Here is a 17,619-nt window from a genome sequence, read left to right on the forward strand (position 1 = left end):
TTTAAAGGAGTACATGATGGTAGAAGGGTAGTGAAATCTTTGTATTAAAGAACTTTGTGATATGACATACTGTACTTTAATAAAAAAGGTATAATATGTGTAACTCCTATCAGAACACTTTACAAAGGATCGCTGACTTGGAGCAGTGCAATCTGAGTGCAGGCTAGGCCCACTTTAGAGTAATAACTAATGCTTTTGTAGATAGTACGTAGCAGAAAACATGCTTGCTTCTATGCAGTAGAAGAATACAAATACTTTTTGTTGCAGACTTGTGTGAATTTTCTACTTCAGTCATATTTCTCTAGTCACTAGGAACTACTTTCCATGTGCTACTTCTTAGTAGCTAACCAAAAAGTCATTTGATCCAAGTACCTGCTAGTTCAGATTTATGAATCCAACTCTTCCTTTACTTTTTTATAACTTTCTGATACTTTGGTAGCTGCACTGCATTAGAAGCCCCAAAATTCCTGATAAGAAGTTAGTCTTAGCTCAGTTTTGCTCCCTTGATTTAGGAGAAAAAAAAAAAATCACGTATGAGAAGCATAAAGAGGAACTATAAGATACATCTCATTACTTGAGGACAGGTACTGACATGACAGCAGTGGTGACTATGAACAGCACTTGCCACAGCTTTATTTTGTGCAGCTCCAAAAGCAACTGAAATGTGATTGACTAGCTTTGTTTAAAGCTGCTCTATGTGCCAACAGCGAAGTAGCCAGAGTTCTTAAGCCTATTTATTCAGTTCTGCTCATTCTCTGCTGTTTGTACAAACTCGCGTACGCACTATATTTGATTTCTTTTTTTGATCCTTTTCCTTGCCTGTGCACAAGCATTTCTGCTTCCCTCTTTGAGCAGATACAGAATGCATTCTGAAAAAGTAAATTTCACCAGCAACTCCATTTTTGAAACTGAATGTCAGCCAGGAAGAGAAAGATGTGTTGTTCAGCCCTCAAATGAGACTTCTCACCCAAAATAAATTGGACAGCCTATTTTCAGTAAAAGCTTTAAACTTGATTTGTTCTCCAAGATAGCTAAATTCATTGTTACCTGTTTGGTAGCCCATCTTGCCTTGAGAATTTGCAGGAGGTCTTAATTCATGAGTAGAGCAGACTAAGGCTGTAGTTAGTTATTCAAATGCAGAATTGTTTCAGGTCTAAACTTTACTCTGGAATTCCAATACTTCAGAGCCTAGCTCTTTAGTGCCAAACTCTTTGAAATGTCTTCCTTGCTGGTGTCAAAAGGAGCTGCTGCTTATTCAGACTGCAATATTTAGTACTAAGCATAAATCCTGTTCTTTTAACTGTTTGGACTTTTTTAGTTTGCCATGAAGATGTAGTTAAAATTGTGGAATTAGCCTGCAAACACAATCTCTGCATAATACCGTTTGGTGGTAAGTGTTATGAAATCTCAAATCTGTTTAATGTTACTAGTGGCAATGAATTCTACCTGAATTCAATTCGAATGTGATCTTAGTAATATATTGTGCCAATAATTTAATAGTTAGATTTTTTAGTAGTATTTTAAGTGTGGTCTTAATTTCTTTTTTAATACTGCAAGATCATAAAGCTTTTATATTCAATTTAGTGGAAGTTATTAAAAGTATGTCAACACCTTGAATATTGAATGTGCAAAAAGAGTAATTATATGAAGCTGAAATCTACCTCTGTGCCTTGGAAGCCATTTAGGAAATAAATCAAGAGATTAAAATATCTCTGTTAGAGAGGTATGTTTTTGGACACATCGCGGTGCTGTGTTCCCACAAACGTATATAAAGTAGGGGTTTTTTGGTTGTACTGTTGAAGCTTATAGGTCCAGGGAGGATTGTGGTCAGACACGGTAATGCAAAATTGTTAACCATAATTCTAATTTCCTTTTAGACGTTGTTCAGTTTGAAAGTTAGAAATGGTCGTGGCAAGGCATTTTCAGCAAATGTTCAGGGTACAGAGTACAGGAAAAGGCCTGTATAATAGGTGTCCTTCTCAGCCTAAAGAATTTCTAAAGGATTTCAGGTTTTTAATCATGGGTGCTTTTTCCTCTAAGCCTGCTGAAGTAGAGTGGTGAGCTACCTTGTTCTGACTTGGAGCTCAGGGAACATATGATGTTGGCTTTCATGAACTCATTCTGCACAAAACTTTTTGTCAAGAACTCTTAATTCTGTGGGATAATATGTGTGTTTTACTTGGTACTTGCTTATGCTGTAGGAGCATAGCCTCTGTAGGAAAGACACTTATTTGAGAAGATGAGCATGTCAGTTGAAGGCAATCCCAAACTAATGGAGCTGGTTTCTCCCTAAAACATTCTCACCCTTGCCAGATACGTCTGGAGAGCTGTAAGACTGCTACAAGTCACCTTTGGTACTAGTAAATTGGTATAGCTGAAAGCAGCACTATTGGCTATCTCTTGTTCACTGACCAGGATGCAGGAAGATCTTAAGATTGCTTTCCAAGTCTGTTTACACTGAACTACGGTCAGCTTCTGGAGTTATTACTATAGGGGAAAATGCCACCTTTCCTATCATTGGAAGCAAAGGTGATAGGCTCTATTGCTCTTGAAGAGTGTTTTATTAGTTGGCACTGTCTCTACTTGCCATTGGTCTCCTTGGTTGATCTGGTCTCTCTCTCTAACTTGCTGTGGATCTCTTAACATCCTAGTCTCTTTTTTCCTATGGCTTTTGTAGTCTTTGAGAAGCCAAAGGCTTCTTGGAGGCTGTTCTGTGACATCCTATAAAGATACATTAGAAACCTCTGGAGAAGCTTGACATTTGGTTTTATCCTTTTCTTAATAATTATACCCTTTCAGTTTCTTGCTTTCAGATAAGTATTGCATTCCTGTATTAGACCACTTAAGTCAACTTTTTAGATAGAAGTATAGTGGCTTTCATGGTGATCTCAAGAATATATAGAAACCATAGCCGTCTCTTTCTTGGATGGCTTCGTTATTTCTTATCCTTCCTTGTTTTTAAAACGCTGTTCTGGACTTAACAGAAGCAGCTGAGATGGTCACAGAATTTCATGTTTTATCAAGTGCTGTTAAAGCATTGTCAGCTCTAATGCTGCCTTGATTTATGTGAAAGCCAGTTTGGGAGAAGGGACAGCCTTAAAAGGCTAATCACTAGCCTCAGACAGTTAACTTCAGTGATCTTACTTTATGTTCAGTATCAGAAAGGAGGAAGAGAGGGATGGTATGTGGAAGAAAAGCTACCTGAGAATTTTATAATCACAATGTCACTCCCGTATTTGCAGGAGGAACGAGTGTCTCTAGTGCCCTTGAATGTCCGGAAGAAGAAAAAAGAACAATTGTCTCACTGGATACATCACAAATGGTATGCCTATCTTAATTTTCTTTATTTTTAAAATTAATCTACAGTAACTTTGAATGGTGATCGCTAGAGAATGACATTTCTTTCTTTGCGAGAATAAAGTAAGGATTGAAGTATTAGTCTGTACCATGCATGATTAAATTGGTACTCCTTCAGTTTAAGTGGTATTTTGCTGATGTTATCTTTGTACTACTTCATATGACCTGTATGTAATTAATAAGAAAAAAATCGCCATTAAGCCGCCTTATAGCAGCTTTAGGTGAAAATCAGAGGAAGCTACTATTCTATACTGGAACTTGTATCTAAAGTTAAATGAAAGGCTAGGAGGAAGTTATTTGCTGTTGCAAATTTCACTAGTTTTTGCAGACTTAATACTTAAAGCAAAGGTTGGTAAGGTGACCTAGTATCAACAAATCAACTTGAAGGATCAACTTTAAAGGAAAAAAATCCTAGATTTTTGTGTAGATAGCATCTTGAGAGTATGAAGTTCATAGCTTTATGGCAGTTTAAAAATGAAGTTCTGTAACATAGTGCTAGTTTTCATCTTTTCATTATGAAGGAGCTTTATACTTTTAAAATGGTAGTTTTATGACTACATGGTAATGAGATGCTTAAACAGCTCTCTGTTTGATGTAAGGCTCTACTGCCTCTGAGCACCTGCTGACCTTACTAACTCCTTTAGCCTTGATGATAAGATGTGGGCTTTTGTTCAGTTTTCTCTACTCAGTCAGTGGTGCTTCATTGAAACTTGTTTCTCAGTATCTCTGGCTACAGAGTGATCTTTTCTGCAAAGAGGTAGGCGTGTGTTGAAGGAAGCTCCTTGGGTGTCTATACAGAGTGAAATCCAAAGAGTACAATACTAACTCAGGGCTTCACTTGAACTCATTGATTCATAGCCCACAGCTTTGATTTCTGTCTGCTTTGGGGGTGGGAAAGGAATGTGCTTAACTCTTATTATCACGCTTTTGTCAGCTAGACATGTAAGCGTGCACGAAGTCAGAAAATAGACCACTTTATGTGTCTTGAATGCTTCTGCCAGCCAGTTCTTCTAATCACTAACGAGGAGGGAAAATAAGGAAATTAAGGTGAAAAGAAGCATTGTCAGAGTTAAAACCTGGGGGTGTCAGAGCAGTTTAGATGATTGGCTAAGCTTTACTAGTCTAACAGACATTTAATGGGTATCTTTCTGATGTGTAGGGTCTATATTGCATAACAACTGCTTTATTTAAGCATCCTAGATCAGTTAAGCACTTTATGTTGAAACTGAAGGTGTCTGAAAGGAGCTGAAATAGCTGACTTTGAATAATTAGTTAGCCTAGATGTTGTGAGGGGAGACAATTGCTTTAAAGCATAGTTTAAGATGGACTACAAGATGTCCACATTTGTCATTTGAAAAAACAAGGCAAAGGGAAGTTAGAGCTGTTCTCCTTCTATACAATATTAATACACAAAATTACTTCAAGTACAGAAGTACTTGAAAATGAAGAATGGAGGCTGAAGCTTCTGTGGCATCCTTACTATAAACAAAGCTAAACCAATTTAAGTTTCTCCTTCACATGGATTGTCCTCACTGACAGTCATGCTTAGTGCACCATGTAAGTTGTAGCGTTTACTACTTTTCCTGTTTAGTAGAATATACGTCTGGGACAGTGAGTGTCTCATTAAAATGATACAATCCTTCAGAGTATCCTAAATTTCTGAAGTACGTACATACTCTGACATCCTGTAGTATATCTTGCTTCTAGCTTACTGTGTCAAAATCAAGAGCTGAACTGGAATAACTGAATGCAGTCTATTTAACCCATGGAGTATGTTTAAGAATACTTGGTGTATACTTAATGTCTAGATACTCAGATTCAGGACCTTCAATCATATCAATAGTGAAAATCGTTGTATTACTTAACTTCTGTAAGAATGACTTAATTCTTTCTGGATTTTCTGCATTGTTTCTGTTAGTATTCCTAGTATAAATTGACTAACAAGTATGTTACTCTTTTACAGTGATGACTTCATAAATTGTAACCTGTTGTGTAGTTTGAGGGAGAGAGTGGGCGCAGTTTGCTGTAATAACTGGAGTTGTATTAATAGTAAACTGTAAGACCAAGCATGTTGATCCTATAGCATTAGGGACGGAAATAAAAAAAGTTTTTAACACTGATTCTTAGTTTTGATTGGCTTTTCAACAGAATCGGATTCTCTGGATAGATGAGAAAAACTTAACAGCTTGTGTGGAAGCTGGCATTGTTGGACAAGATCTGGAAAAACAGGTATCTTTAACTTGTCAAGCATCTAATATTTCTCCATTTTTTTTTTAGCTGTTCCCTGTGTCTTGTCTATATGACTGAATTCTAGCTTAATTCTTCTGTGTTTTCATGTAGACTGGTGTGGTAAGCATTATATGCATGGCTATGAACCATATAACATTACATGCTGTATTTGAATGTTTTAAATTTTTTTCTATTTAACTCTAGCCACAAAATGCGGTTACAGTAGTAAGTAGACAATTCATAGGTTGTAATGCTATCTATGCTTTCTGTTTCAAACCTTAGATACATGCTTGTGGTTGCAAGGCATGACATTTGGTACCAATTACCAGGAAAAGTTCAAATTGTCATTTTGTGACATGTTTTAGTCATTTTGACCAGAGGTAGTTTCCTCAGAAAGGTTAGAGCATATAACGGATCTGCTGCTGCTGCTTAAGGCCAGCTACAGGAGAGTAGCAGAAAGGATGGAGAGTTGCCCAAAACAAGAATCCAGTGGAAGATTAGATCACCCTCTTTTCTAAGTGACCTCTAGTGGTTTTTAATTGCAGTTTATCAGATGAGCTACAGCACCCTTCTCAGGGTCTCCTCTAATCAAGCTACTTGTGGATGTTTGTTACTATTTTTTAGGGTGTGCAGTTCTGCTCATTTAAAAAAAAAAATCTAGGATTTGACTGATTTGATAGCTAAATGTTGTCTAAACTTTTCTTAGTGCCTAGATACTTTACAAATACGCAGCGATTTGAAGGATTTTGAATACTTTTTTTTCCAGGTCACCTTTTAGAAGAAAACTTGTCATACTTGGCTAACAGACCTGTTTATGATGAGAAAGATAGCCTTTCCTGCCTCTTATTTTCCCTTTTACCATTTGGTGTAATATTTTTAACCTTTCCAGATTTGTTTTTCAAGCTAAGAGAACATGCTCTGCATTTAAACTTTTCTAGGGCAGGAGTTTGATATTTCACTACTATCTATCCTTTAAATGCCACTTCTTTTCCTTTCCCTTAGAGTAAGGGACAATATCCCCTTGCTGCTTATAGCTTTTATGAGCTGAAATACTACTGTTGCAGTTATTTGACAGAAAAACTTTTTTCTATTAGGTTTTTGGCTACTGGTTGTCAATTTGTTCAGTATTGAATATACACTAGCATTTGTGCAAAGGTTTTAATACACAGTGTGACTCTGAGCACAAGGGCTTCTGTGCATTTCCTTCAATCTGCAAAGGATACAAAATCAGATCATCTGCTTAAAGTGTGTGTGTGTATGTATATATATAGTAAACACTTATTACGTATATATTGTAATTCCAGTAATACTAGCAACTTGAGTGTGATTAAAGCTAGAACTCCAAGTTGTGCTTGTTTTCTGTAGTACAATCTGAGCATAACTGTGATTTAATATTGTAGTTAACTCCAATGTGGACTTCCACTGAAGTACCAGTAGAATGCAGATCTGCATTTGGACTGTGCAAAGAGGAAGCTGTTTGAAAGGGTTTTTGTTTGGTTTGCAGCTTGCTAGTATTAGTAAGCTTTGGATTGGAGGCTAATCCAACTTCTGTTGCTTTAAGAGACTACCAGCATTACCTAGGAATTACGTGAAGACATTTGCTTTTACTGTGTTCCCCATTTTTTGAGTGCTGAAGTTACTTAGTAGGCTACCTCGTTTACAGGTATTGTGAACCTTAGAACATTAACTAAAATCAAGAGCTGAATTCTAAACAAATTTGGAAAACCTGATATTTGACAAAATCTAGTCTGTAAGTGTTATAACGGGGCGTTCAAAATGAGTGTACACTTAACACATTTGTCTATCTTCGCTAGTGGCTGTAGTGTGATTAAGACACTATCTTCTGTGTGATGAGAATCTGAGATGTTAGTGGGCTCTATAGAGAAGCCTCATGTTTTTGTCAAACAGAACAGTCCTCTATCGGCTATTATTCCATGGAGGTGACAAAATGGTAATGAAGATAGAACAATATTTGATACTGTGTTTTGTAATAAGCGTTATCAATCAGATTGTGATTCTATAGGAAAAGCTAGTACATGCTCATATTCTCTGGATGAGGCTGTCTCTTGCATCTGCAAAGTACATGGCATAATCTCTCCCCTGTCCTGTAGGTGCTCTTAGAACATGCAGTTCATACAACAGGATTCAAGGAGTTTAGACCAAGTGCTTTGTACGTGTACTTTGTACAGGTACTTCAGTTAGAAGTTTTCAAAAGCACTGTCTTCTGCTGTGCTTGTGTTTATACAACTTGTAGAAATTGGTAAGCTGTGACTGAAGCAAATTTCTTGTCACCCTGTGGAATGAGGAGGATGCAGGCTCCAACCCTTCCCTAATATATGACCAGTAAGCATATAAAGCCACAAGCTCCTCTGGTGTAAGAGGACCATGAACTAGATGAATCACTGTAGATATTACATAGAAGTGACTTTCAATCATTTAAGTTAGAACCACTTTGTACAATAGAACATAGTTAATGATCCACATTATGTGGTATACTTAAATACCTATGTCCAACTGGATTGTTATCAGTTGGTCAGCGCAAATTGATAGTCTCAAATGCGCTAACACAGTTATCACTTAATATGAGACTGTTGGGTCTTTAATTCTTCCTGTCCAACAGCTTTGGTGGTGTGATTCTGAGGGCATCCAATCAACCTCAGGTGCTGTGCAGATGGCAAAGCCAAACTAATATGGAAAAATGAGAAACAAGTGACTACTTAATGTACAGGAATGCGTGATCTGCATCACAAATACTTGACAGTGTTGCATACAGGAAGCCCAAGCAGATGGCTGTATATTAAAACACATCACTCCTTGAGAGAATTAAGTGCAGGCAATTTGCTCGCATTTTCTGCAGACCTGCTGCATATCACATTAGGATAGAAAGAACAAGAGATTAACTGCCTTATTTATTGGCAGCATTTGTGCAAAGTTGGCAGTTACAATTTTTTTCCATATGTATTTGAATTTGCACCCTCTTATGAACAATAGACATCTTGGTTTTAAAATATGGGGGAGAAGTATTATAGGTTGATATGTAGCACAGCATATGCACAGTAGAAGCAGAATCAAGTTGCATTTCACTTACATAGCAAAGACAAAACTTGTGCCTGAATAAATAGGGGTGTGGTCAGGATACTTACTTTAAAAAAACAAAACCAGAATATTGAGGTTTGGAGTACTAGGTGAATACAGGCTCTGTAGAATGTTGGTGGTTTTTTTTTTTCCTTCCTTTAGCTTGCTGAAAGTGGCTTCTGTACAGGCCATGAACCAGACTCCATGGAGTTCAGCTCACTAGGAGGATGGGTAGCAACACGAGCATCAGGCATGAAAAAAAACATCTATGGAAACATTGAAGATCTGGTAAATAGTTCTAATACTTTTCCTAATTAATTGTTCTGTTGGGAGGTTTCAGTTTTATAATGACTTACAATGAGAGGGAAAAGAGCTAGTAAATTGTATTTCTCAAGTGATATAGTTTTGGCATAAAATTTTGACTGAAATGCTTCTTTGCTTGCTTTTAGTACTACTAATCTTTATCGCTGATCTAAAAGTCAATTTCATTTTGGTATTCACTGGCTAGCTTAAGGAATTGTTACCCTGTCCTGACTCTGCCTTCTTCCACCATTTTGTTCTCTCTATTAATCCAGTGTACTAATCCTGTCATACTTCTAGGGTGATTCCAAAAGGCCCATGTTCTCTCCTACCTGTTGTGCATTCCTGAAGTTGTCTAATTAGATCATCTAACTGACAGCAAGCTAGCTCTTTCCACCTTCCTACCTGCCCCCAGGCTAGTAGCTTTTCCAGATCAGTAGGCTGATCTAATTGACCATGTGGGTGCACAATGGTGAGATCTAATGCCACCACGTGGTCTGTAGGAACCCTGAGGAAGGAAGTAATGGACTGGGAATGGCAGTATTCTACTCTTGAATCTGTTTTAAACATTTAAATGGTTCATCTTTGTATTAACCCAGGTAATTTGTTTTTTAAAGCATACTTTTTGATTTAAAAAAATCTACCTTTTCTGTTATAACACATATATTGAATATATTGAAGTTAAATCATCACTGTTCATACTTTGCCTGCCTCTTTGCTTCAGACTTTCAGCTTTCTCTCATAGTTTGTACAATAGCCCTTCTGCACACATGGGTTTTCCTTCTTTCCTGCAGCACGCTGTAGGTAATGTATCCCCATCAGCTCAGGCTTTTTCATCAGCTGATAGTTCAGACGTGTTTGTTCTGTGCACAGACATGACACTTCACTATCAATGGCTGAACATGGCAGGAGCTACAGTTTTTATTCAGTAGACCTGGCTGAACTAAAATTACTAGCACTTACAAAGTGTCAGCTGTCCCCTACTGCTTGAAGTGTTACTGAATGGTATAGTTCTGCTTGAACTGGGAGGTGTGAAGCAGAAGGCTTTTCTATCATGGAAACATAACTCAGACTAAAACAGCTTCTGGAATTTTCATTAGGAGGAAATAGGTTTGAAAATTGATTCAGGACAGTTAATGAGTTTCAAAATGCCACAGTGAGAAAGTTTCAGGGAAGTGTTTACCTTCTGAGGAGACTTTATATTTAGAAATGGAGTGTTATATAAGCTGCCTAAAATCCAGTTATTGCAGAATCAACAGTTCATAAAATGCATATAATGAAATTCTGTAACAACCTAGAGCAGGATGAAAATTACTTAGTTACCTGCTCTTGAAAGTTTTAAAGCCATTAGTTGAAATTCAGTAATTTTGCTTCATCTAAAGGCTTCACTAAAAAAACCTCAAAACTCACCCTTCCTTCATATAAAATAATTGAATGAAGGATTTAAACAAAAATCTAGGCTCTGTATTGCTTCCAGCTTTATTCATCCACATGCAATAACACTGCAAAATACTTTTCAAAAATAACATTTTAGCCTTACATATGTATCAGTCTTATGGCAGATTTAATATTGATAATCTATTTCACTAAGCTTACTTCTGTCTTTCTTCCTAAAATAAATATTTCTGTAGCAACTGATGGCTGAATTATATTAGCTCTATCAAGCAGCAGTTCTAAAGCAAAATTTAAGCAATATTTAAACCCTCACTTTTCCTCTGAAGTACTATGCATATTCTGGATTAAAGTCCTACTGTCTACACTGAGAAACAAAACTAGTCCTGTCTGGATGTAGCCAACAGCTGATCTGATTTGGCATAGAACTGGAAACAATCTATTGTGTGGGCAAACCATGTTGTGTTAGAAATAATTGTTGGTAGTAGTCTTTGGGTTATCCCAAAAGTTCTTGGGGCTGCCTACAGAATATCTAAAGTCTACAAAGCTGAACTGTATTAAGCTTAATATACATTTGTAGAAAACAAATATCATACCAAAAAAACCTGTGTTTAATGCTAGTATTTATAGTCATTGCGTATTGTTTAAACAGGTGATTCATATAAAAATGGTAACTCCTAGAGGAATATTGGAAAAAAACTGTCAAGTACCTCGCATGTCAACAGGACCTGATATCCATCACTTCATTATGGGATCTGAAGGTATAAACATAGTAATTTCACGTAACTGCATCTTAGCTCAGCTTCTGTAATGGCTTGATGATTTGAGCATCTCTTAATGCTGTGGCTTCCAGTGTGTCTATGGGTGGCATTATACAGGCATGAATTTCTTGTATTGGGATAAAACGTTGAGACCTTAATTAGGACTGAAGTTAAGCAACTCTGAACAGGGCTTAAAACAGATCTGTGGAGTTAGCCTACAAGTCTAGTAACAAAAGTCATGATTTAGAGGATATATTGTAAGAATTTACCACATAAATAGTCAAGAATAAATCGTCTGTTGCAATACTGATTTTGGGGGGGGGGGATTTCTGATTCACGTTAACTTACAACATCCTGGTAGACAGTTGTTGAGTAAATTACAAGGAGTACATCATCCGGCACTTTACTCAGTTTTTCTTTTTTCCTGAAGGAACTCTTGGAGTGATTACTGAAGTTACGATAAAGATTCGCCCAGTCCCTGAATACCAGAAGTATGGCTCTGTGGTCTTCCCCAACTTTGAACGCGGGGTGGCCTGCTTAAGGGAAGTGGCAAAGCAGGTAAAGAAACACTGGATGTTGACTTCACTCAAGAACACATATTCTAGTGCTCGGAATGTAGTGATGCTTTAGTGTTTCTGGCAATTGATAACCAAGGATTTGAGATAATGTGAAACCTCACAAGTGGATATGGTCCATGAGGCTTTTGGAAATTATGCAATTGAGGATTGAGCACATTCTGAATTTGCTCAGTATTCTGAGCCAAATTGTGGATGTGCCTCTGATGGCTTTTTTTCAGTAGGAGTTACTTGCATATCTCAGCACAGAAAATTGGGCTTTGCATCTCCTTCAGTGGAGAGCTTTATTGTCAGATTAATTTAGGACTATGTAGAAAGGACCAGTATTTAAAGGAATTAAGTTGCAGCATAAAGGTAAAAGGCAGTTGAATTTATGGCTTCAAAGTGACAAAGGAACAAATGTTATGCCATGGAAGGATATGGCCTGTGTTTAGAAAACACTTCCAGAAGCACAATGACATGTTCAGGTGAGCTGGATATTTTGAGGTGGCATTGTGCTGACACTGTAATATTTAAATAGAGCCTTCTGAATGTGCGACCAGGTGGTTTCAGGTAGCAAAACTCAGACATGGGTATCCAAATTGTGTAACACTTTTCCTCATGGCTATGCTTCCAGGCAAATCTTACACTGGCTAGCCTCTTTCTTTGCAATCTTAGACTAGCTTTTCTTTGCTCTGCAAAATGTATCAACTAACTTCTATGAATGGTGGAATATACCCCGAATAGGGGAAATAATGTCAGAAAAGTTTTAATTAATGCCAAACTAAACACAGCTTTACATTTTTTCCAGTGATTGATCTAAATTAATGACTTAATGTTCCAAGCCAGATGTTCAAACTGGTATATGAATGACAGATACATGCTAGTCAGCAGCACTTGCTAGTTCTTCTGTCGTGCTTCTGCTGCTAGTGCTTGTTCTTCCTGTTAAAGGTACCTAAGCAGACTGTATGGGAATGCTTAATCATATGGCTGATCAACATTTTAAGTCAATTAAGGAACTAGTGTCTTTTCCCTAGCTATGGGCTTAGTTAGAAGAGGGGGGAAAAGGCACTATTAGCCACTTAGTGTTGCTCCATTTCTAACCTTCTGTTGCTGCTTCTGCTGTTTCACTGCTTACTTGAGCCTGAACTACTCTTCTGTTGCCCCTTGCATCAATCTTGGTAATAATTGCAATGATCACCATCTGAAAAGCTGTTTGTCTGTATTGGTCTGCTTTAATGTAAGAATAACCAACCGACAGGTTGTGGGTGGCTTGGTCTTATTTAAAAGCACTCATCCAGCTACCTTCTGTCAACCTGCCTGGTGAGTTATCTTAGTTCTTTATGTTTTTTTCTTCCTATTGCTTGACCAAATATATATATTAATGATATGACAGAGGGTGAACATCTAGGATCAAGTTAGAGGAGTACTTCTGTAACCATGTGATTAGATGAAGACTAGCGTAAAATTCAGGCTTTGTTATATTCCTCTGTCCATACATTTCAGTATGTCTGGACATGACCATCACAGATTGCACCATGTTGGCATAGGTTCTTGCTGGTGTTCAGATTTCTGTACAGTGCAGTATCTAGATTGGACCCAGATATGGATTTTAATTGCAGTCTGATGGCAGAGCATTAATGTACTGGGTCTGGCTGGGATGGAGTTAATTTTCTTCATAGCAGCTGTTTTGTACTTGTGACCAAAACAATGTTAACACACCAATGTTTTAGTTATTGCTGAACAGTGCATACAGTGTCAAGGCTTTCCCTGTTTCTCACTCTCCTCCCACCAGCAAGTAGATTGGGAGTGGACAAGAGGCTGGGAGGGAATGCAGCTGGGGCAGCTGACCCAAACTGACCAAAAGGATATTCCATACCATATAACATCATGGTCAGAAATAAAACAGGAGGGGGGAGTTTTCCAGGGGTTGCCATTGCTTGGGGGCAGGCTGGATATTGGTTGACTGGTGGCAATTGATTGCTTTTGCATCACTTTTTTGTGTTTTTTACTGTTTTGCTTATTAAACTGTCTTCATCTCAACCTGTGAGTTTTTCCACTTTTGCCCTCTGATTTTTCTCCCTCATCGCACTGTGGGGGAGTGAGTGAGCAGCAGTGTAGTGCTTAGCTGCCGGCCAGAGGTAACCCACAACAATTAGACTTCTCAATGGATTTATAATTTATGTCTATCTTTGATTACATAGCAACCTTAGCTTGATATTCTAATTAAGTATGGTATCTTTAGTGTATTATGGCAACTTAGAAAAAACCTCAATACTTCAAGGTCAAAGATCTTCAGACTATTCCTATGTTGGCTTGAGGTTAAACTGAAAATTCTCAATGTATTATATCTAGACATACTTAATAGATGTCGCTACTCAAGTGAAGACAAGTCACCCCTTTTCAATGATGATGATGGCCATAGGTCCCTGGTATCAAAGAGTGCCTTCTTGTATTCTACTTTTAAATGAAAACTTGATTGTCATGACTTCCAGCAAAAATATGTACATAATCTTTTTATTCTTCCTCCCTCTCTTTCCTCTAACTTTGCCCCCAAGAGGTGTGCTCCTGCATCAATTCGCCTTGTCGACAATGCACAGTTTCAGTTTGGTAAGCATGTAGATCTTTTGGGGCAAATACCTGTTTCCAAGGGTTTTGATTTTTTTGTAGCTTAAGTCAGTTTTACATGGTACTTCTGCTCAGAGCTAGACGAAGAAGGCAATGAACCCAAAGTTCAAATTCCAGGTACTGCAATAATGTGTACTTTCAGAAACAGAAGCCTGTCTTTGGAAAACCAGTATCAACTATAATGGTCAGTAAAGAGCCATGCTTTAAACTTTGTAAATGTCATGAGTGGTATACAGATTCCTTGAAAGTATTTCCTTGAGAATATTCTGATGTGGCAATCATTGTTTGGATGGGAGAGAGGCAATGACATACTTGTCCAAAGTGAGCTGTCTCCTTTTAAAAGAAGCTCAGATGTGGTAAATACCATAGCTTAGTCCTTTGTTTGCATAGAGCTATAGGCTTTATAGAAAGTCAATGAAGCTACTAGAAGATTACCAAATGCAAAGATTTTTGTGAAATTTCAACTAGTTCAAATACCTAAATAGAACAATGTCAGACATGCAGAGCAAGCATTTTTGAGCACTTAAGGAAAGCTATCATTTTAAAAAGATCTGTTCTGGCTCAAGATACTCTTGAGGAGAAGTTAAAGTTCCACTACACAAAAGCTACTAGTTTACAGAACTTTAAGTTTTTGATGAGACCATGCTATTTTGATTGTACCCAGAACATGAAAACATGAAGTACAACTGACCTTGAAAAACTCTAATATCACCTGACCAAGTCAGAATTTCTCAGACTTCTTTGACAGAAGTGTCAGTGATGAATCTTGATTTCAAATGGCATTAATATGATGGTATTGAGAAAATTGAACTTTTTTCAAACCAAGGAAATCAGGATCTCTAAAACTAGAGAGCCCGTGCTACTTGCTTTGGCCACTTTTGAGTTATGCTATTTCTTTCAGACATGTACAACAGAAGGCAGGTGCATTTTTCTTTTTTTTTTTTAGTTGGGAAGGAGTTTGACCAATTATAAGCTTTAAACCCAACACTGAATAAATCATTTTTCTACTACTTAGCTGTAATCTGAGGTTGCAGCTTATATGGTCACCTGCAAAACATAGTTTCAGGTGTCTCAATACAGATTTTTTTTTTTCTTGTACTCATTAAGTAGGCCTAAATACAATAGCTTTTACAGATTGTGGTTTAATAAATTCATGTCCTTTTGTTATCTGGTACTTTTTTCTGTGCTTACTTAAGAGTGCTTGGAGGTGTACTCCTTGGGGTTTGTAACTGCAGAGAGAGTAGATCCTCACTGAAGAGGGAAGGAGACTAATCAATTACTGAAGTTCATGCTTTATTCAGGGGGAAATACTCTGAAGTATTTTAGAAAGAGGTATCATGTAAATGGTGCATAATTTTTTTAATGAATTGGGCTCACAGCATGTAGGCCAGATGCAAGACTGTTAAAGTGAAGCAGTAATGGCAGTTCAGAAGTTGCCTGCGACTGAAAACAATGGAACAAACAGTATAAGACTTTCATCTCAATTAAACCCAGTCCTGAGGCAGAGATGTTAATTTAACAGACTTCAAGACACCATTTATATATTCTGGTAACTTTAGTTCCCCGTATGTGATTAAGGAAGCAATTACTGGCTTTATGTAGAAACTTATGTTTATGTTATGTAACTTTATCTTTATGTAGAACTTGCACCATTTTTGGCTATTGGTTTTAGTGGGTTGGTCATAATTTAAAAAAAGGTCACTGGTTTTGCTCTAGTTTTGTAGTATAAAAACTAATGAAGTGCTCTTTTAAAATTTTTCATGTACTTGTGAAGATATAAACTAGGGTAGCCTTAATTAAAGTGTCAAATGAAATATTTGTGCACAGTTGTATATATGCTTTTAAAAAAAAATCATGAAATCCTTTTCCTAAATCATCTTCTAAATGAGAGAATTCTCTTTAATTATAATAATCAAAGGTTTCCATGTGATTCTTGTGACCTTGACTACCAAGCTATTTTTTATTTGTCCATTGAAGTACGAATTTTAAGAGTACTGTTTGCCTTAATATACGTTTTTCTACTTTTTGCTGAAGGTCATGCTCTTAAACCACAAGTTGCTTCCATTTTTACATCATTTTTGGATGGACTGAAAAAATTCTACATCACAAAGGTAACTTGGGGTTTAATACTGTTTGGAATCTTGTGTGTTACTCATAAAAATTTTTTGTTATATGGTCTCTAATGCAGCTGAGTTTGAGTGAGTGCAACAGATCCTGCACTGTAGTATCAGTTACCTTGAGATTTTCAAGGTGGCTTCATCCCAAATGAAATTATCTGTTTGAGGAGTTATTCATGAGAGCTCTTCTCACTGGTCATATCTGTAGAGGAGATTAATGTGCCTTTTCTAACAGTCAGTTGGTGACAGAGCAAGACTGGAACCAATTTAGATAGCTTGCAGATCACTGATGATCAGTTACTACTATGGAGCAAGGCTAACATGTCACTATCTTTTCTTTCCAGATTTTATCAAGGCATGATCTACCTTGTTATTACAGTGAACTAAATTTTGGGAGAACCTGAAGATATTTGCCTTGAATTTCCCATATAATTTTTTTGTCATTCTGGAATTCATTCCAATGAATGGAATGAAATTGGAATCCCTTTTAAATCCAGAATTATCTGGTGCTAAAATGATTTCACCTAGGCTTTTGTATTAAATTTGTCTTGCTACAGATTTTTCCTCCAAATTAGCAAACTAGACAGTTCCTGCAAATATGGCTATTCAAATGTAGAAAATTGCATCATCCTGGATTTAGATGACTTAGGAGGTGATAACAGTTTCATCTGATCTGATAATATTGAGTGTCTTCAAGGAGTGGGCTTACTTGAAAGGCTGTGGTTAGTGTTGTTTTTTGTTTTGGGGGTTTTTTTTTTCTGCTTTTTCTTGTGCTACTGAAGTAGAAAATGCCGTGCATCTTAGGACGGAATACCTCTTAGGCTTAGAGATAGCCCAAGAATTACTTTGCCTTCCCTCCCTGATCTGCTGTAGTGCAGGAATATCCAAAGTAGTCAAGGTTTTGGCAACGAGACTGCTGTCAGTTTGAAACAATCCTAGTCGGCAGTATCTACTGCTTCTGTAGTCAGCAGCAAGTATCACTGCTTGTTGGGATGTTGTAACACCAAGGAATGTTGTATACCAACTCAAATTCTTCCAGCTCTGCAGGAGAAAAAACTTGTGGAGAAATGAGAGAAATGCTATGTAATACTGATGCTGAGATTCCAGGTTGGTGACCAATCTGGAGCTCTTATGTCAGGGCTCAGTCCCCTGGTGTGTTTGAGCAACTGCTACCTCAGATAAACTCCCAGCTGGCATGGTAGGTGG

At 37.3% G+C, this 17,619-nt stretch overlaps 1 protein-coding gene across 1 annotated transcript in view; it reads left to right on the forward strand.

Annotated features, from left to right (window-relative positions):
- The window catches only part of AGPS (alkylglycerone phosphate synthase), a 49,943-nt gene that overhangs the window by 14,541 nt on the left and 17,783 nt on the right, over nucleotides 1-17,619 (forward strand). The window contains exons 6-13 of the mRNA XM_010289053.1: nucleotides 1,319-1,390; nucleotides 3,243-3,322; nucleotides 5,506-5,586; nucleotides 8,824-8,949; nucleotides 11,006-11,114; nucleotides 11,545-11,672; nucleotides 14,227-14,278; nucleotides 16,331-16,407. Coding sequence (XP_010287355.1) covers nucleotides 1,319-1,390; nucleotides 3,243-3,322; nucleotides 5,506-5,586; nucleotides 8,824-8,949; nucleotides 11,006-11,114; nucleotides 11,545-11,672; nucleotides 14,227-14,278; nucleotides 16,331-16,407 — 725 coding nt within the window. The remainder of the gene's footprint in view (nucleotides 1-1,318; nucleotides 1,391-3,242; nucleotides 3,323-5,505; nucleotides 5,587-8,823; nucleotides 8,950-11,005; nucleotides 11,115-11,544; nucleotides 11,673-14,226; nucleotides 14,279-16,330; nucleotides 16,408-17,619) is intronic.

Source organism: Phaethon lepturus, unplaced genomic scaffold, assembly GCF_000687285.1.
Source record: "Phaethon lepturus isolate BGI_N335 unplaced genomic scaffold, ASM68728v1 scaffold16766, whole genome shotgun sequence".
Classification (NCBI taxonomy): Eukaryota; Metazoa; Chordata; class Aves; order Phaethontiformes; family Phaethontidae; genus Phaethon; species Phaethon lepturus.